The sequence below is a fragment of the Triticum aestivum genome, chromosome 3A (assembly GCF_018294505.1).
Source record: "Triticum aestivum cultivar Chinese Spring chromosome 3A, IWGSC CS RefSeq v2.1, whole genome shotgun sequence".
NCBI classification, from domain to species: domain Eukaryota; kingdom Viridiplantae; phylum Streptophyta; class Magnoliopsida; order Poales; family Poaceae; genus Triticum; species Triticum aestivum.
In genome coordinates, this window is record NC_057800.1 from 74,607,634 (window position 1) to 74,628,267 (window position 20,634).

The 20,634-nt window shown below is 47.8% G+C and overlaps 1 protein-coding gene across 3 annotated transcripts; it reads right to left on the bottom strand.

Annotated features, from left to right (window-relative positions):
- Nucleotides 1–6,006: 6,006 nt before the first annotated feature.
- On the bottom strand, nucleotides 6,007–10,178 carry LOC123060383 (hexokinase-8). 3 transcript variants are annotated; one of them, XM_044483080.1, is made up of 9 exons: nucleotides 9,748–10,178; nucleotides 8,997–9,147; nucleotides 8,721–8,903; nucleotides 8,418–8,492; nucleotides 8,165–8,320; nucleotides 7,945–8,043; nucleotides 7,742–7,872; nucleotides 7,193–7,274; nucleotides 6,007–6,383 (listed from the first exon to the last, which is right to left on the bottom strand). In XM_044483080.1, the coding sequence occupies exons 1-9, from the start codon at nucleotides 9,915–9,917 to the stop codon at nucleotides 6,327–6,329; spliced, it is 1,104 nt and encodes a 367-aa protein (XP_044339015.1). In that variant the 5' UTR covers nucleotides 9,918–10,178; the 3' UTR covers nucleotides 6,007–6,326. The 3 variants fall into 3 exon arrangements, 2 of the variants coding, with proteins under 2 accessions (XP_044339015.1, XP_044339014.1); XM_044483079.1 differs by lacking the exon at nucleotides 6,007–6,383 and adding an exon at nucleotides 6,428–7,016; XR_006427923.1 differs by lacking the exon at nucleotides 6,007–6,383 and adding an exon at nucleotides 6,788–7,016 and having other exon boundaries at nucleotides 7,112–7,274.
- Nucleotides 10,179–20,634: the final 10,456 nt, after the last annotated feature.

Here is a 20,634-nt window from a genome sequence, read left to right on the forward strand (position 1 = left end):
GGCTCCCGCACCCCGACCCCTGGATGTTGCCAAATGAGAGATCCCACTGCTTCAATTCCACTTCGATTGCTGTCGTTCCTTGCAGCAGCAAATTTCCCACCTCAGTCCTCAGCCTCCGTCACCGGCCCTTCTCAGGATGATGATGCCTGTGGTGCCTACAAAATCGCAGCGCTTGGCAAGGACTTTTTCCACGACTCTGCCAATGGCCCACACTACCTGTGCATCTATGACTCCAAGACCGAGGCTTGGACCCGCAAGGCAGGTGCTATTCCACAGCCTCTGCTGCCGCCATCCGACTTCATCTCCGACATGACCATCACCATCGGCGGCAAAAGCGGTGGCATCATGGGCTGGGTCGACCTCTGGAGTGCCACGCTCCTCTCCGACGTGCTAGCCGACGACACCCCCTTCCACCAGTTCCGCTATGTCCCCCTTCCCGAGCCGAGGCAGCCGCCAAATCGCCTCCCTCTTGCCGTTGACATTGCAACCGCCTTTAGGGACATTGTCCTTGTCAAAGAGACTGGCATCATCAGGTTCGTCGACCTTCAGGTCCACGGCCAACCCGGCAACCCTTTCTCAGAAATCCCTAGTGGCTGGACGGTGGTCACATGGACAATGGAGGGGCTCCGTAGGGATTCGGTAACCCTGGGTGATATGCGTTTCAAGCCGGAGCATGAAGTCCATTCTTGTGATATTGAAAACTACGATTTGCCCAAATCTGTCTTTGTTTCCAACCCCATTCTCAGCTCCCACAAAGATGGCATATTGTACCTCAGGACCACTGTCAGCAGCAAAACCGACAGGAACTCGCGAGTTATCGCCGTTGACATCAAGAATAAGAAGCTGCTGAAGGTGGGTGAATTCGATATGCGAAGACCCAACACCTACAGGCGCACTACCATCTCCAGCTATCTCAAGCCCCCAGGTACCATGCCATCGCCTCCCCATTATTAATGATAAATATACTATGTCAATATGCCTTGCTCAAATTCATTCGAGATATAGACCATGACATGAATTGTACTCCCTCCGTTCCTAAATATTTGTCTTTCTAGACATTTCAAATGACTACTACAAACGGATGTATGTAGACATATTTTAGAGTGTAGATTCACTCATTTTGCTCCGTATGTAGTCACTTGTTGAAATGCCTATAAAGACAAGTATTTAGGAACGGAGGGAGTACGTTTTATCATCTGAGGACAATCTGGTGGCTACATACACTTCAAAGCTGAAACCTTACCTTGGTGACCACAAGATTTCCTGTTAACAAATTTCCTTTTCTTAGCATGGATGTTACTACTACATTCTAGAACTAGAAATTGCTGTTCTAGACTCTTATCGCGTTGCCCGGCATTGTTAGTTGTGATTTTAAAAGATAAGGTTAAGGGTTTCTTTCTCACACCAAAAATCTGTTCTTTTTTGTGCAGTCTCAAAGGAGAATATGAAACGACGAGCCCCGGTGTCTATGGGATCCTCTCGCAAGAAGCCACAGCAGCAGCCCGCCATCACCAACCCAGCTGAGGGAGGAGAGGTTTATGTCGGGGATGTAATGGACTTACAGTAGGCGATCTTTTCGGGTACGAGTGCCTTCGAGGCACATACCATCACCACCGGAGAAGTACCCAGGGTGGAGATCGAGAGTGTTTGCTTCTGCTTTCGTGTTAACTAGCCAGAATCTGAATTTTATTTATTAAGTAAGGCTATAGAAGATTCAGCGGACATGTACGATGGATGTCGAGGCTAGTGGATGTATTATAAATCATTAATGATATTTGAGAAAATATGCAATGACAGCAGTGACACTGCTTATTTATAAGCCTTGTTTTTCTTTATTTCAGCCACATTTTTGTCTTTGAATCAACAACCATCATCAGTGCGATCCCCGTTCATGGCATAATTAGTCCAACAGAAATTGAGGAATTAATCTCTAATTCTTGATAGAAACCTGGAAAGATTAAAAACAATTGAAGTTGGAAACTTTTATTGGACAAAATGAAGTCTGAGCAAAAATTCGAAGTAATATTTTTTAGGGGGGCTTTATATAACGGTCAATAAACTTTTATTGCTTTTCTATCGGACAAATTGAAGTCATATTTCAGTAATGGTACATGTTCTTCGATTGTAACTTTAGCTTTAATCAACGCTATCAATTTGAGATGACAGGGGTTTGGTTTTGGTGGGTGATTACAAAGTCTATCATGCCCTCTAAACAATTTCATTTCGTGCATAATTCTGTCAGATTCTCTTATTTTGATCATTACGTACTTTACTTTGTATTAGAAGGGCATGAACCTACATTCTCTGTTCCTAAATGTAAGACGTTTTTTGCAGTTCATAGACGTCTTACATTTAGGAGCAGAGGTAGTACTAAATATGGTGTGTAATTGCTAATATATATTACACGAGAAAAACGACCAAGAAAAACAGTATATCCTACAGCAGAAGCGCGTACACTGTTATGACATGCTAAGAGCATCTCTAGCAGACCCGTATATCGCCGACTTGCGTAGCAGGAATGTCGGGTGGTAGGTGCGACATATGCCAACGGGTGGCTTATCATTGTGGGAGCCAGTAAAGACGTCGCCGGTGCCTGCAAACGGGATGAGGCGAAGACATGCACGCCGGCGAATCTTACCCAGCTTCGGGGCTCTCCGTGGAGATAACACCCCTACTGCTGCTCTGCGGGGTCTCTGCATGGTCACTAGATAAACAAGTAGCTACACGGTGCTCCTTGAGCTGTTTGGCGAGAGGAGGAAGAAGGGCACGGCTTGCTCTCTTCTCCTTCCTATGTGGTGTCTGAGACTAGCAGAGATTGATCTCCCTTTGCATGGATGCCCCGGGGGGTTTATATAGGCCTACCCCCCGGGGGTACAATGGTAATCCGGCTGGGCGCGGGGCCCAGCCGTCTGTGTCTACGCTCTCCGGCTTCTGCGCCGGCTGCTGGGGCCCGCCGGCTAGTGGGTCCCGCCGGCTGCCGGCTCCTTGGTCGACAAGCAGGCCCCACTGTCAGGGCCTTGTCGGCGGCTGGTTACTGTTGCTCAATCTTGGTGTCGAGGGCTTCGCCGAAGTGGGCGTGGCTACAGTGCCGCCGCCCGGTGGGCGATCACTGTAGCCCCACCGCGTCTTGTCTCCTTAATGGGGCGTCTTCTTTGAGGGAGGTGGCAAGCCGGCTGTGGGGAGCCGGCTCTATCTTGGGCTGACTGGGGGAGGTCTGGCCGCCTTTGGGTGTCTCTCTGCCCGAAGGGGCCCACCGTCTGTGGGCCGTACTGGTAGCCCGTCGTGGATGACATCAGGGTCAACGTGGCAACAGTGCTGCGCCGGACGGGTTATGGCCACCCGTACGGCGCACTGTGCTAGGCGTGCTCCGGGATTCGGGGGTGGCAGGCTTCACTGTAGCCACGCACCGTCACATCGCCGTTATGTGGATGCAGACTTCGAGGGTACGATCTTGACCGCTTTATGGGAGCCGGCTTCTTGGAGTCGGCCTTCTCGCGGCCGGCTTCTCGGAGCCGGCCCTCCCGGGCTTTTCTTCATGAGGGCTGAAGTCGGGCCGCCTTCCGATAGCCGGCCTGGAGACAGCCGGCAAGGGGAAGGCGGCCCTGTATCTTGGATTCTTGAGGGCCGAATCGGCTCGTAATTTTTTCCGAAGGGCCAGGGGGAGCCGGCTAGGCTACCCATGGTTATTTACTCCGACAGTAGTCCCCGAAGCTGATCGAGTTTCGAGGCTGACAAAGGGACGAGAAGCTAGGTCAGCTTCCTATCCCGAGGGGCCGGCTTTGCTTGTGCGCGCCGTCTTCGGAAAAGCTCTGTTTCTCGTAGGCGGGAACGCGGGCCACGTGGCGAGGAAATCCTGCCAACGCACGCGCTTGACATGGACCACTCGCCTTCCCGCGGCGGTTTTATTCTGCCATCAAGGCACAATAATCGCGGGACGTGCGGGAGTGGGCGCAGTTGATCCCCGCGTTCCCCCACGCCGCGTCTCAGGCACAAGGGTTCGCACCCCCTGTAACTTTCACGCATATCCAGTCGACCAAGCCCCCGGGCACCGAGACGTAGGGCTATTACTTCCTCCGAGAAGGGACTGAACTCGTAAACCTTGCGTGCACAACCTCGTCGTAGCTAGGACCTTGCCTCCTCCTATGTACCCCCTGTTCTTACTGTCAGACTTGCTCCCACGACAGGGGGAGCTCCCCACCTGAATATATATTTCTCAATTTTGCAATCCATCGTTTGACTGGTTCTTCCACCATGGACATCAAGAATTCAAGATGAGCTAAAAAAAGATGCCCGCATAGGGATGCAGACGTGGACATCAAGAAGTCAAGATGAGCTAAAAAAGATGCCCACATAGGGATGCCGGCGTTTGGTCTATGGGTGTATCTATACCCTATATGAAAAAAAATAGTAATTAAATAAAAATTCAAAAAAACTAAAAGTATTTTTTGAAATAAACTCGATCTTCTATTGTACTTGTGAAAAAAATCCAAAAAAGAAAAAAATATCCCTTCAACTTCATAAAAAGAATAAATTTTCAGCCAAGATAGTGTAATAGCAAATAATTTATTTGTTTTTCGCCCTGAAGTCAACGCTAATTTTTTATTCATGAAAATGTATATACTAGTGCAAAAGAAAGTCAAGTTTATCCTAAAAAAAACTTATGAACTATTTTGACTTTTTCTTTGTAATTTTTTCCCATATAGAGTGTAGATACACTTACAATGTATTAGATACACTTACAACGAGGAACCAAGGATTATATATGTCAGGGGAACTGACAACGCTACACTTACAATGTATTAGGATATATTACATCATACTCGAAACTCTTTTCAAATGTATTTTCCAATCTTATTAAAGGAGGCACATGTAACTTGGATCATGATTCATGACACGTCCTTTTCCAGGACGGTGTTGCTCTTGGGGGCAGACACCAGGGCAACTGAGGGGCCTATTGTCGCTACCAAGAACTGTTTGAAAATCCACTTTATGGCACCACATATATACTGTATTGCTTTGGAAGGAACTGCTGCTGATACGGAGGATATAACAGATACGACAAGCTTATCCAGTTTTATGTCCAGTGCAGAAAACAAAATAATTGGCGTGAATGTTTCTGTATTGTCAATATTTTGCGAACACACTTTTTGAAACAAAGGAGATCCCGCTCGTGCCAAAGCATAAAGAATGAAATATGGGAGCAGATCTGTGCTATCTGAATGTTACTTTTCTTTCTTTCTGCTCATAAGACGGCCACAGCGGGCTTATGGTTTCCTTTGCTGCACTGTCAGTATTTGAATCAAAACACGAAGGAGGCCTGACACTGACAGTGAGCGCCACTGCACTCTACATTGTATTTTCTTGCTCATGCGTCCTGTACTATTATGTGTCAAACTGTTGACACTTTTTTTTCCCACAAACATATTGGATTATTGAGAGGATGCATTCCTTTATTGCATATGCTGATTCTGACGATCATAGCTGTAAACACCTCTGTCACTTGCATGATCATCGTGTTCCTTTTTCAGAGAGAAGCAATACAGCTTGTTTCTGCAGCAATTTGAGGTGGTATTTGCAGTGACTTGGGTAGTGGAGGCAATGTTGATGTTTGTGTAATTACAAAAGGTATGGACTTTCCATTGCAGTTATTCACTCTGCCATGGCATGTATGCAAACTTTTCAAATGATCATGCTCTGCATAGGAAATGATACAATTCAAACAACAGCAGCAGCAGTAGTAGTGCCTTTATAAAGATCCTGTCAATAGTTTTGTCTGGATCTTTGGCCACTGCAACCTTTATGGAGCACGCCGGGCATAACAATGACGCACACTATCATGGCACATATCCCTTACTATGGCTGCTCTTAGACAGTCTAAGATGTCGATATCTAGATTACAGTGCGCCGACCAATAATCATGCAGTACCATCCAAGTCGCCGTAGCCATCTCAAAAGAAAAAAAAATTACCATAGAATGGGTGGTATTGATATCCAGTTTAGAAGTTGTTGTAGTTTTGTACAAGTATCACCGAATTGGGCCATGAACAATCGACATGGATGGTTTGATTTAGAACCGTTACGTCGGTTACAGAGGTACGATCGACATGTTTCTCCATTATTGTACGTGCTAAATTTAGTGCGGGGTAGAGATTCCTTCACTGCTCAAGTCGTTATCCTGATCGCCACAACTTCAGCCTTCCACCAGCACTTGTCTCAAACTTGTCTGATTGGGTCGCTGTCCTCTTCTTTATCACCACAACTTTTGGCCTTTTAGTAGTACATAGTATGTCAGTTTGATGAGCTTTTTAACTTCCAGTGTTCACAAATTAACCTTGTCCATGAGCAATAGTGCAACGGGCCAGTTTGGAGCGTAGGAATTTGACCTGAATTTTGTACTACCAAACAGTTAAATTCCACAAAAAACATAGGACGGAAAGACGGTACTTTTAATTAAAAAAAACTTGTGATTTAAAAAGATAGTTGCAGATTCATGAGTCCTCAGGTTCCCTTTTATTTTAACTGTACAAGGTGACCTCATCTAAGCCTCATTTCGGTCATGGACCCCTTACAGTTCCAACATGGGTAAACTCTTAAGTGTACATGCTGGAGAATTAGGCGCCGTTTATCCTTCACCCCTGAAATGGGGACATAAAATGTGTGGCAACCTAGCTTGCCTACTGTTATTCAACATTTCTGTATTGAGATTGGGAAGCAGCAATCAGGGCAGCCCCTATCCCCGAGCCATCATCCGCATGCTTGACGACTATGAACTTCGATGACTCCTCCCCTAGCAGTTCATTTAGAGTAGTTTCCAAGCATTTGCTGAACTTGGAGTAGTGTTCGAACAGTCCTCCGTCGATGGCGATGACCGACCGGCGCTTGTCGACGGAGCCATCCCTCCCAAGCTTCTTGAGGATCCCTGCAAGGCCCGCAGCAGCCAGCCGGGCCACCCTTCTTGCTACAATGTCGCAGATTTCAACAACCATTTTCCGCGTCTCTAAGGACGTGCCTGCAATCTGGAGGGCATGCATACCATCTCACTTCAATTTAATTATTTTCAAAAAGAGGGCAACATCCTCGCCTCTGCATCAAGCGATGCACACAGCCTTACCATATCACCTTCAATGTGTGCATAGAACTAGTATAACGTTTTCAGTATGACCGCCGTGCAATGCTCACAAAGTCAGCATACCTCTAGGATTTCCTTCAGTTTTTCTTCCACTGTCTTCAGATCGGGCGTGTCGTCATGGTGCATTGCAGAAATATGCGGAGTCCTGCGTACAACGTAAAACCAGATTTATCAGCACATGCCAAGTTTGAATTTGGGAGTGCTCCCTCTGATCCAAAATAAGTGTCGCGGTTTTGAACTAAGGTTAGTTCAAAACTGTGACACTTATTATGGATTGGAGGGAGTAGCATTTTGCCATGGTTAATGAATGGTCTGTTTATTAGAAGATTAAAGCTGATGCGCATCAACAATAACATGCACTTGAATCAAATCCTTGAGTCATGTATGCAGCATTAAGCCAGATTTTATCAGCACATGTCAAGTTCAAAATTTGGCAGGACTTGCTACAGTTAATGAATGGTCTGTTTGATTAGGAGATTAAGAACACCAAGCATTAACAGAGGTATGCATTTGAAAGAAACCCTGAATTCCAGGTCATCAACAAGATAAACATTCTTTATGACTACATACACATTAGAGTATCGACTGCACAAGGCTAGGGAAACAACGTACCGGAGATGGAAATGAGTTTTGAGCTTAGTGTGGTCAATTTCACCGAAAATGGCAGATTGCAAGGACAGTTTAAGCAAGACCCTCCTTACAATTTCACCTAAATACATTCCTGAGGTTAACTTCTCGTAGATCTGAAAGAACCAAAGTATACGATTGAGCCAATGCTCAACAGCAAGAACAGGCAGACTATAAAATAAACTTGCCTGCTCTCCTGGATTTAAGCTTTCATTATCTAATGCTTGATCATATTCAGTTACTGGAAGATGACACGAATAGAAATTACCCCATTCCATATTAATGACCTGGTATACGAGAAGACATCGCACAAATAACTTAGAAACAACAAATTAGTTCAGAAAAATCCAAACATATCCTTGAGCACCACTAGGTTTGAAGTGAAAGGTTATGACCTTTAAACCTCACCATTTGTCCTGAACTAGGCAGCTCTCCTTCCCATTTTGGTATAGCATTTGCCTTCTCAACATAAGCAGCATTTGTGCCAGTGCCAAATATCACACCTGCGACGACATCTTCATCATAGTATCTGGCTCCAGCCAATGTCCCAACAGCGTCATTAATCTATTTCGGCAATAATCTCTTAGAACGAGAAATTTCTTATGAGGTGACAACTAGATTATATTAGAAACAGTGCAATATAAACTTCTCAAACACTTACTAGTGCGGCCACATGCATGTCTAGACCTTGCTTCTGCATAGCTGTTTGCAGTTCAGCAACTACATCTTTACCTACCTGATATGAGTGAGAAAGAGATTAATTCGAAGGAAGACCCGTCTATAGACAGTTAAGTATTTGATTTTTTATGATAAACATAGTTTACTGATACGATTCCCAGAATTCTTTATCCACTATGGTTTAGAATCAAATGATGATGCGGGCTTCAAACAGCCGTATTTGGCGACATCGTTACATGATACGATGTACAAATATGCTGGGTACGTAAGCACAAGGAATTCTTACAGCATCTTCTATAGAAAATGCCTTTGTCCACTTGACAAGGGTACCCGATGCAACAGACCGTTGCCTCACTGGGAAAGAAAATGTGAATCCTAGTTCCCGTGTCTTCCCATTTGACAAGCTAGTACCCTTCTCTTCATCAGCCACAAACTTGGCTAATTCAGAAGCAATGAAACCAAACAATTCCTGCAAAATGGAGAATGAACATAATCAAATAATAAATTAAAGAATGACAACGATTCAAATCAAAGTTGTCGAATTAAGCATATAAAAACATACAGAGGAGCTCCCTGACATCAAATGTGGTGGGATGGCGACTTCTCTGGACTCGCGGCTAATGACATGCTTATCATTGCCACCTAGCTGCACCTTCAAGACACGGAAGTTTGTCCCTCCTAGGTCCAGTCCATAGAACAAACCTTCCTCTCTCCTAAATTTAGTAGCACAAAAGTAAGCAGTCAAATAGTTCTTATGGTGTTCACCGGCCAAACATAAAATTGCCAACTGAAATCAGCTGTCTTTACCATTAAATCTTTTTTTTTGGACCAAAGGCATCGGGTGCCCATCTTTATTATAAATTAATAAAGCCAACAAGTGGCAGGAGTCACACACCATTATATCTATCAATCAGTTAACCTGAATCCCGATAAAATAACACCGAAATGGATGATATTATATTATATTGTTATGAACATAATAAGGAGCTAGTATCTCTAGTTTCTCATGACCGATATGTCCGACATCTATTTTCTACTAGTTCCAAACTGATATATCCCATCCTATGCTTGATTCATAGGACCATAGTCTTTAATAATGTACATGTACTCCATCAAACATCAACTGATTCAAGTTAAACAACACCTTGCTACTTTCTCCACAGTAAGATACTAAGATGTGACACAGAAACTAACTGTCTACTGTCAATAGGCTGACATTTTCAGTGAGCATGAACACAAGAACTGAAAGACCAAACGCTTCCTGTGATTAACAAACAGACAAGAAGCGAGAGCTGGAGTACATAGCAACTAACCCGGTGGGGAGCTTGTCAACGTAGGAGAGCAGCATCTTGACCCTGCTCCCACCCTCCATCTCCAGCCCGGCGCACATCTCGTCGGCCATCGCCGCCGCCACGTCGCGCAGCAGCGACGGCGGCGTGGCGCACTTCTCTCGGAGGTCCGCCACCACCTGCTGCTCCGCCATTGCCGACGGCGCTCCCAATCCCCCAAAGGCAGGTCAAGGGGAAACGACTGGACTGAAACAGTTAGCGGGGAGTTTGGAGTCGACGACAGCTGAGGGGACAAAATATTCGACCGCCCAAGGAAGAAGATTTGAGAGCTCAGGGGAAAGGCGGGGGGCAGGAATGGGGTGGCGGCACGTGAAATTCGGCGAGACGAGCAGGGATGGCGGCGCGACACGTGAGATTTGGCTGGGAGCGCTCATCTTTTCGATCCGCTCGGTGGAGCGGCGGGGAAAGGTTGGCTCTGGCTCGTGCGTTGTCGTTCAGTTCTACCTCTTCGGGAACCGCGCAGCACAGATTTTTTTATTAAAAATAAATGATAATTCAATTATTCCAAAACTGGTAAAGGTAACCTGAAATTTTGAAAAATGAGAAGGACGCTATGAGTAACAGCGTCCAGACTGGCCGCTATTGTGAACCATATCCAGGTCTGGACGCTAGTGTTAGCCGCGTCCCATGCATGATTGAACCAACCCAGACCAGGAATCCCTGAATCGGTTGTCCCCAACCTAATTGGCTTGCTCGTTCAAAAAAATGTCGATTGGTGGATCATAACAGCGAGCGGTCGGTGAGATGATGTCTCTCATGTGATGATTGGCGTTGTCGGCTGTTATGTCCCGAATGCAACGTCGCACGCATGCTATGGCCAAGCATGCTGAAGCGGAACGAGTAGCGCAAGAACAACGACTGACAAAGAACACGCATACCAGATAAAACTAAAGACGGCCCGAGTGCACCAGCGAAGCACTGGTAATGAGTGGGTCAGATTCTTAGAAGATGGATATGCAAGTTAACTGTGTTGTTGATGTGGCTATTAGTAGTGTCGCTCTTATTCCTATAACGTATGTGAAGGACCTTGATAAGGATTGGAGCATCTCTAGCTGATCCTAAAACGGTTAGAGAAGTAAAAAAATCCGGCCTTACTTCTCTAACCAGGACTTAACTTATCCCGTAACTCCTATAGTGGAGTATATATTTTACTCCTCACCTTGCTGAGCATCTAAACTTACTCGACTTTTCCGTCGTGGAGTAAAAGCACCACATGCTTCTTTGCCTCTCCCCCCCAATCCCCTGTCGCCTTCATGTCATCGGCGAGCCCCCCCCCCCCATCGCTCTCGTACACCGACCCTTGCCGCCATGGCCAGATCCCATGGCTGTCCCTCCTCGCCACCCTTCCGCAGAGTGGATCCGCGCCGCCACGAGCGCAGCGCTGACCCGTCTGCCTCCTGCCATCATCACAACTATTCCTTGAGCGTCGCCCCATCTGCCTCCCACGGCAGGCTCTCCGGCTTCCCCGACCTCCCAGCTCCGCCGCCGCAATGAGACCGTACATCGGCATGTGGCAGCGGGCATGGGGGACACGGGTGGCCCAGATCACAGTCCGGCACACCCATGAGAAGCTTTGGCTCAGACCCTTCCAATTCGCCGAGCGGGCCGCCAAAGAATATGACATTTGGCCGGTCGCACCGACGGCCACCAGAACTTTTACTTTTGTGGGAGGTTGCGGCTAGATGTCAGTGTCGGTGTCAAAAACGGCGGATCTCGGGTAGGGGGTCCCGAACTGTGCGTCTAGGCGGATGGTAACAGGAGACGAGGGACACGATGTTTTTACCCAGGTTCGGGCCCTCTCGATGGAGGTAAAACCCTACGTCCTGCTTGATTAATATTGATGATATGGGTAGTACAAGAGTAGATCTACCACGAGATCAGAGAGGCTAAACCCTAGAAGCTAGCCTATGGTATGATTGTCTGTCCCTACGGACTAAAACACTCCGGTTTATATAGACACCGGAGAGGGCTAGGGTTACACAGAGTCGGTTACAATGGTAGGAGATCTACATATCCGTATCGCCAAGCTTGCCTTCCACACCAAGGAAAGTCCCTTCCGGACACGGGGCGAAGTCTTCAATCTTGTATGTTCGTAGTCCAGGAGTCCGGCCGAAGGTATAGTCCGGCTATCCGGACACCCCCTAATCCAGGACTCCCTCAGTAGCCCCTGAACCAGGCTTCAATGACGACGAGTCCGGCGCGCAGATTGTCTTCGGCATTGCAAGGCGGGTTCCTCCTCCAAATACTTCATAGAAGATTTTGAACACAAAGGTAGTGTCCGGCTCTGCAAAATAAGTTTCCACATATTGCCATAGAGAGAATAATATTTACACAAATCTAAACCGCTGACGTATTCCGTAGCGTGACATCACACCACGGCCAAGTCTTTATTCGAATCGTTTTACTGTCCCACCTCAGCACGTTTAGCGAGGCGGTTTCCTTGGCACGTCTTGTTAAAGCAGAGATCGTGTCCCCTTATTCCGGGATTCTCATCAATACGGGCGTGGGTAACCCAACCGTACCCGTTGGTATGTTTTCTCGATGAAAGGCGAGTCCCAAACGATCACGGGGAGGGCCCTTGGTATTCAACCTCTTATAAAGAGACCAGGGCTTACTCCTTTCTTTCAATCTCAAACGAGTTCGCCCTTCGCCTCGAGTTCCAACACCTATGGCTCCAGATTTCAGGCGCTTCGGACCTTCGACAATGTCCAGTTCCGACCTTCGAGGCCGATGGATGGACGGAGGAGGACATGCTGAAGTTAAGAGAGGCCAGGTTCTTGACCGGCGAAATCTGGCATAGGCTGCCTGCTCAAGGGCAGGTCATTCCCACTCCCAAGCCTGGTGAGAGTGTGGTGTTCATGTCTCACTTCCTTCGGGGGCTAGGCTTCCCGACGGATCCCTTCGTGAGGGGGCTCATGTTTTATTATGGGCTGGAATTTCACGACTTAGCTCCGGAGTCCATCCTCCATATTTCCTCATTCATCGTCGTGTGTGAAGCCTTCCTCCGTATTACTCCTCACTTCGGACTATGGCTCAAGACCTTCAAAGTAGAGCCGAAGATGATCGAGGGACGGCACGCGGAGTGCGGAGGTGCTTTTATAAGCAAGAATGTTGGTGCTCCATGGCCCGAGGGCTCTTTTCAAGGGGAGTCCAGCTTATGGCAACGAGAGTGGTTTTATATCACAGCTCCCGGGAGCACCAAGTGGGTGGCGCTGCCTGCTTTCCGCTCGGGTCCCCCACCGCGACTGGCGTCATGGGTCAATAAGGGGCTGGACTGGGGGTCGGCAAAGGACGTGCCCCTGTTGCAGGGCCGCATTCGAGATCTCCTAGAAAGAGACATCAGTCTGGTCGTGGTGACGCAGGTTATGTTAATTCGCCGAGTTTTGCCCTGCAAACGTCGCCCCCTCCGCCTGTGGGAGTTCAACCCAGAGGGGCCATGAGTTCTCCAACATTTTCTTGGCATGACGCCCGTGGAGATGTACAAATTGTTCTTCGGACCACAAGTAGTGTGTCCGGATTCTACGGAGGACGCAGGTCTGAGCTGCAATCGTCCGGATACTCAAGTAAGTAGCCTTGTGCCCGGACTCGCTATCCGTATATTTATCATAAAATTGCCCCTAAAAGAGATGTCCTTTAAACAGGAGTGGATAGCGAAAGCAAAGCTAATCAGGTGTCTGGCCCCCCTCCCCGAGACCACGCCGGATCCCGTGTTAGTCAGGATGTTGGAGGTTGTGCCTTAAGAGGAAAGCGAGGGAGGGGACAAGGAAGCTACAGCCTCCTCGAAGAAGGTTGTCCGGAAGGGAGGAATCGAAAATTCCTCTCCTTAGGGGAAGAAGAGGACCGCCTCTGACGACCTGGAGACCATGGCCTCAAAGCGGCAGAAGAAATCTTCGTCAGAGGGTCCTGCGCCGGGGGATACTTCGGCCGAATTATGCCCTCAAGGGGATCAGCTCTCCACCGAGCTGTAAGTAGAGAGGAGTTTTTCTTTTTAAGAAATGAGAGAAATCCTTGTGTTATATCTGAGAAGAGTAATCGAAAATTTACCTTGTAGCTCGGACCTTAGCCCTTCTCAGCAGAGCTCGTCTTCGGGGGATCTTCTTCCGGAGATGATGGAGAGCGGAACGCCTCCCTCTGCCGTACCGCCTTGCGAGGCGGGCGATCCTGAGGTATCGTCGCGGAGGGTTTCTCCGAATCCGGCAGGGCCGGAAGGTAGTCATATGGCCCCCCAAAGCCCTCCGCGTCCGGCCTTCGAAAAGGGCCATCGGATGAGTCCGGCACCGTCTGGTGCGCGATCGGAGGAGCTGAAGGATCTGCTAGGGCGAGCATCTATCTCAGAGGAGCATCATGCATTGATGGGTACGGTGATTGAGAGGATTTCATCCGCGGAGAGCGGATTGCATGAGGCCGTCAGGAGTTTACTGGCAGGTTTTGAGGTACGCGAAATAATGTACTCTTTTCGGACAGTTGCACATAAATAAGATGCGCCCTGTGTAGATAGTAGCCCCTGAGACTCTGTGCGTTGTCAAAAGTGACGGCACGCAGAGGATCAAAATCCCAGGTCTAATATGCCGCCTTCATACGTAGGTGGCGAAGTGTCCGGTGGCAAGCCGGACCGATGAAGTTGCCGAGCTAAAGCGGCAACTTGACGTGGCAGATGCCGACATCGCGCTTGTCAACAAGCGGCTTGACGAGGCACAAGGTTTGTAATTCCTCCGGCGGCACCTGGTAAGAGGAGCTTTATGCCAGTATCTTACAATGTGTGCGCTTGATGTAGATGGTGCTGCTGCCATGGAGAATCTTCGGGCGGAACTTGCCCGAGCCAAGGAGCAAGCCAGGAAAAGTGATGCAGCTGCCTTAAAGGCAATTAAAGAGCTGAAAGCCGAACAGGCTGCTCACTGCCGAAGCAAGAAGGAAATGGCCGAGATGGCCGTGAAGCTGAAGAACACTGCTGACCATTGCAAGCTTCTTGAAAAAGAAGATCGGGCGGAACAGACGGACCTGGAGAAGGCCGTTGCCGATGCCAAGGATGCTCGCTCTGCGATGAGAGCTATGAAGGAGGAGCTGCGTCAAGCCGGAGAGATCGCGGCTGGAAAGCCCTTTATGCTGCCGAGGAAGTTCTGTGATCCTAAACATGCTCCGTTAGACCGGATGTGGAGTACGGCGGACGCCTATCTGGATTTGGCAGTGAGTGCCGTAGATGCGGCCGAACACTTCCGAGATCAAGAAGATCGCGAAGTGGAAAAGCTCTTTTGGTCGCAGTTCCACAATCCGGAGCGTCCGCTGTCATTAGACGATCATTTGGCTGAATGGGCCGAGCTAAATAGGTTGTCCGGACTCGCCATGAAGTATGTCATGAGTCATCTGTGGCCAGAGAGGCCAGAGCCGAAAATTTATTTCAACTTGGTGCAGCAGTTCCTTGGTGCAGCGCCGCATATCAATGCGATGAAGCGGTCAGTGTGCATAGAGGGTGCGCGGATGGCTCTTGCCCATGTCAAGACATACTGGGCGGAAATGGAGGCCACCGCTATTGCATCCCCAGACTCGGATGGAAGCCGAGTACTTGCCGAGCACTATTTTCAGGAAGTTCTGCAAGGCGCTCGTTTAATAGAGATGCAGTGCTCAAAGGATACTATATTCGAATAGCATATATTATTGTAAAACAATATTTTGATAAATTGTAGAGGCTTTTTATACTTGTGCCTGCAAGTATTATAATACCTCCTATGCGGCCGTTTAACATATATGTATATATAATCTGAAAGATGGCAGTCGTCGGCTTCAGCCCCCACGCACATAATGCGGGGGTGTTCGCAGAAGGCGCATTTTCACACTTGAGCCAACGTCTTGGTCCTACAAAGGAGGTGATAGCGCAACAAACTAGGCAATCGGACTATGATGCTTTATCACTTTCACTTGGCCATAGGAGTTTGACAGTGAGGCTACTTATATAGCCCCTGGTGGCGCCTGCGCTCGCCCGAACTCGGGGCGCGTATGTGCCTGGCCGGGAAGCGGCCCTTCGTTAATGCGGAGGAATCCTAAAGATTCCGGTAAGTTATCGAGTGGTTGACCAGTCTCACGCTATATCATGATAGTCAGTTTTCGGCTTTTTCTACTGAGGTGCTCGCCTAGCCGAACCGGGGCACAATCGCAGTAGTTCTCCTGGTGCCTCCTTAGCCGATAGAGCGGAACGTAAGGTAGCAAAACACAGGAGCCGGGCAAACCCAACATTTGACCAAAGACATTATTCGGAGCTGATGCATATAAGGCCAAACTTGCGACGCCGAACACTCCCTAAGGTATTCGGTCTTTATGAGGGCGGGTGGGATAACGCCCTTAGTAATAAGCCCCTAGTGTCCAGGTACGTGCAAAACTCTGACGTGGCCACATGCCAAAACGCCAGCCTCCTCCTTGGTTATACCAAGAAACCAGGGGATGTGTATCAACAAGAGACAGTAAAAAAGGTTTACGCAGGGTCTTAATCTGAAAAGAATCCTTGGAACGGGTCCCTGTTGCACGTCTGCACCTGTGTCTCCGTTGTGCCGTATCCTGGACGGGCGTAGCATGGTGTTTATCTGTAAAAGAGAGGAACTTTAGTTAAAGAAAGATCATGCCGAACATGAGTTATACTAAATAAACAAAGTATAAATCGAAATGGGTAAAATTGAGCTTTATTGTCTCTTATTTTATATGCGCGGAGCCCCTAGTACAGGGGTATACGGCTATTAAGCCTTTATCAATTGTATGTTTATGCCGGACTCGTCTAGCCGTGTCCGTGGTCTTAACGACCTGTTTAGGTGCTTTGGCTAGTGAAGCCGCTTTATTGTGGGGTTGTCAAGGCAACCGCACTGTCTTCCGCGCGGGAGGAACACTCAATGTTTTCCCTTTAATGAGATGATGCCTCGTGGACCGGGCATCTTAAGCGTAAGAGATGCATAATGCGGTATTGCGTTAAAGCGGGCGAAAGCTTCGCGCCCCAGCAGTGCTTGATAGCTACTTGAGAATGGGGCGATGTGGAAAGTTAGTTGTTCGCGACGGAAGTTATCAGGGGAGCCGAACATAACTTCTAGCCAGAGAGAACCTATACAACGGGCATCCGGGCCTGGCGTTACCCCTTGAAAGGAGGTTTTGCTATGGCGAATTTTTGTTGGGTCTATCCCTATGTTGCGGATTGTGTCCTGGTATAACAGGTTTAGACCACTGCCGCCGTCCATCAGGACATTTGTAAAGTGGAGTCCGCTAATTATTGGATCTAATACCAAGGCAGTCCAGCCTGCGTTCCAGATACTTTTAGAGTAATCCTGATGGTCGAAGGTGATCGATTTTAACAACCATTGGCGAGACTCCTTTGGGATAGGCCGTACGGCGCGTATCTCTGTTGGCGCCATTCTGTTCGTCACGTGAAGTAAGTTTACTGTTTTGACTTCTTGTGGGAAATCCTTTTGTTTCCTGGTGCTCTGCTTGTGGGGTTCGTCGTTGTCCTCACTTGGTGTGTCGAGCCCCTTGTGTTTGGCGTTGAGTTTGCCGGATTTCTTGAAAACCCAACAATCTCTGTGGGTATGGTTCGCAGGCTTCCCGGGAGTACTGTGTATTTGACATATCTTGTCCAAGATTTTGTTTAAGTTGGATATCTCGTCCCTATTATCCTTGAGGGGCGGCTTTCTCTGATTCTGCCGCGAGCTTTTGAATCCGGCGTTGACCGTCGTGCTCTTTGGGCTCTTTCCCTTATTCCGGCGCTGGTCCTTGCTGCGTCGGGGTTTTCCGTTTCCATCCCTAACTTCGGATGTACTTGGGTTGCTGGTGCTACATCTTGCCAACCAGCTGTCCTCTCCTGCGCAAAAGCGGGTCATGAGGCTTGTTAATGCGGACATTGTTCTTGGCTTTTCTTAGCCGAGGTGTCTGGCGAGCCATTCGTCTTGAACGTTATGCTTAAAAGCTGCTAGGGCTTCAGCGTCCGGACAGTCGACTATCTGATTCTTTTTAGTAAAAAATCTGTTCCAGAATTTCCGGGCTGACTCTCCGGGTTGTTGAGTTATGTGACTGAGATCGTCTGCATCCGGAGGGCGGACATAGGTCCCTTGAAAATTTGCCCGGAAAGCATCCTCAAGCTCTTCCCAACTTCCAATGGTGTTTTCGGGAAGGCTTTTGAGCCAATGCCGGGCTGGCCCTTTAAGCTTGAGGGGTAAGTATTTTATGGCGTGGAGGTCATCTCCTCTGGCCATGTGTATGTGGAGGATATAATCCTCGATCCAGACCCCAGGGTCTGTTGTTCCGTCGTACGCCTCTATGTTTACGGGCTTGAATCCCGCTGGAAATTCATGGTCCAGCACCTCACCGGTGAAACATAGGGGGTGTGCGGCACCCCTGTATTTGGGTGTGCCATGATGTTCGGATATTTGTTGTGTTGCATTGCTTACTAGATGAAAGTGCTAGTGATCGACTAGAGGGGGGTGAATAGGCGATTTTTATGGAAGTCTTCAAAACATGTAAGTTTCGAAGACAAACGATAGAAATAAACCTATTACCATGCAGCGGAAGGTAGACTACACTAGGCAAACCATAGTCAAGTATTCAATGAAGTGAAAGCACAATGACTAATAGCAGCTAGTCAGTAAGGTCAGGTAGGAAGATATTGTGAAGCCAATCAGAACAAGTAATCACTCAGTGAAGCCAAATGGTGATGCAATCGTACAATGACTTCACAAGGACCAACAGTAAGTAAGGGGAAGGGAAGAATGAAACCAGTGACTCGTTGAAGACAATGATTTGTTGGACCAGTTCCAGTTGCTGTGACAACTGTATGTCTGGTTAGGGAGGCTGAGATTCAACTCAGAAGACCTCGTCTTCACCTTATTCCCCTTGAGCTAAGGACACCCAGTCCTCGCCCAATCACTCTGGTTAGTCTTCAAGGTAGACTTCCAAACCTTCACAGACTTCATTCACCGGCGATCCACAATGACTCTTGGATGCTCAGAACGCGACGCCTAACTGGCTGGAGGATTCACAGTCCTCAAGTGTAATAAGTCTTCAGATCACACAGACAGGAAGACTTAAGTGATGCCTAACACTCTTTGGCTCTCAGTGTTTAGGGCTTTATCCTCGCAAGGAATTCTCTCTCAAAGGCTTCGAGGTGGGTTGCTCTCAAACGACAAAAGCCGTACTCTAACTCTGAGCAGCCAACCATTTATGGTTGTAGGGGGTGGGCTATTTATAGCCACTAGGCAACCCGACCTGATTTGTCCGAAATGACCCTGGGTCACTAAGGAACTGACACGTGTTCCAACGGTTAGATTTCAAATGCACACGGCAACTTTACTTGGGCTACAAGCAAGGCTGACTTATCCAACTCTGGACAAGATTTGCTCTCATAGTCTTCACTCGAAGACATAGGATTTTGGTTAAGCATCACTTCAGTCATTCTGGCTGGTTCTCTTGGACCCCACTTAACAGTACGGTGGTTCCTATGACTCAACAAAGAAAAACACAGAACGACTAAACTGCTAAGTCTTCGCGCTCCATAGTCTTCACGCGATGTCTTCTCTTGTCATAGTCTTCAATGTGAATGTCTTCACATACCACCTTTGACTTCAATGTCTTCATACATTTTTAGGGGTCATCTCTGGTAGGAAAACCGAATCAATGAGGGACTTCTACCTGTGTTATCCTGCAATTCTCACAAACACATTAGTCCCTCAACTAGGTTTGTTGTCAATACTCCAAAACCAACTAGGGGTGGCACTAGATGCACTTACAATCTCCCCCTTTTTGGTGATTGATGACAAACTAGTTGAAGTTTTCAACGGGGAATATAATATGTGAAATTGTAAAGGATAGGGAATTGTCTTCATAAGTTGCAAGGGCTCCCCCTGAAGATGTGCGTATAAGTAATTTGCTTTTGGAATGCAAATGCACATGGCAGGTTGTACTTGTGGAGATCCTCTTCAACTTATGATGACAATTCATCATGCATGAAAAGTATGTGAAGATAATGACATGCATAATGAAAAATGGACGTCTGCAAAATGATCTAAGTGCGGAATTTATCGTCGCACATGCGGAATTTATCATCGCATCACAGAATTGCAAATAAGTAGCAGACGACCATCGAGTTTAAGTGTTACAACTCAAAGAACCAAAAGTATCAAAACGAGAGTTGTAAACATTAGGCAAAATATAAAGCAACCGCCCATATAGACCCGTTTGAAGACTATCAAACTCATATGCTTCTCCCCCTTTTGTCAGTAAGGACCAAAAAGGTTTGAAGACACAGAGCATCTACTCGTTCCCATGAGGAGTAGGTGAAGCAGCAAGGTCGTCCGTGTTGTTCGGCGGTGCAGACGAACTCGGGGCAGTGTCGATGCGTGCAGAAGTAGGGGGCGGTGAAGTGGCATCATCTTCGTCCTCGATCACTCTGGCATTCACAGTTGCCGCGGAGGAAGAGAACTCAGAGTCTTCAAGAGACGGAGTTCATCGCAGCACAGTCCTTCTTGGAGGTGTGGAGTCAAACTTGAAACGCTTAAAGAAGCGTCAGCCCTTTCCATGTACGCCGACAGGTTTCATAGGCAACAAAGGCAGTCTTGGTGGTAAGATTGCGAATGCGGTTGACATCCACCAAGAGGCTTTGCATTTGGCGCTTCAGCCAGTCATGATGCCTATCCTATTTCTGATGAAGGGCAACCAGAAGCTCTCGATCATTGAGAACACGAGATCGCTTCTTGGGCCGTTGGGCAATGGTGATTTCAGTGGCTTCAGTGAGGGCATGATGAGGTGCACGTGTAGTACCAGCCAGAGGATAAACATGAGTGACTGCTTCAACTCCTTCAATGTTTTGAGAGAAGCTTTGATGCTCAGCAT

Excerpts from the sequence above, each read along its gene's own strand:
- LOC123060383 (XM_044483079.1), bottom strand. The coding sequence starts at position 9,917 with ATGGCGGAGCAGCAGGTGGTGGCGGACCTCCGAGAGAAGTGCGCCACG. Across the intron at positions 8,904-8,996 it reads TGATGTCAGGGAGCTCCTCT|GAATTGTTTGGTTTCATTGC; the intron begins GTATGTTTTTAT and ends TCCATTTTGCAG. Across the intron at positions 7,017-7,192 it reads AACTGAAGGAAATCCTAGAG|ATTGCAGGCACGTCCTTAGA; the intron begins GTATGCTGACTT and ends CATGCCCTCCAG.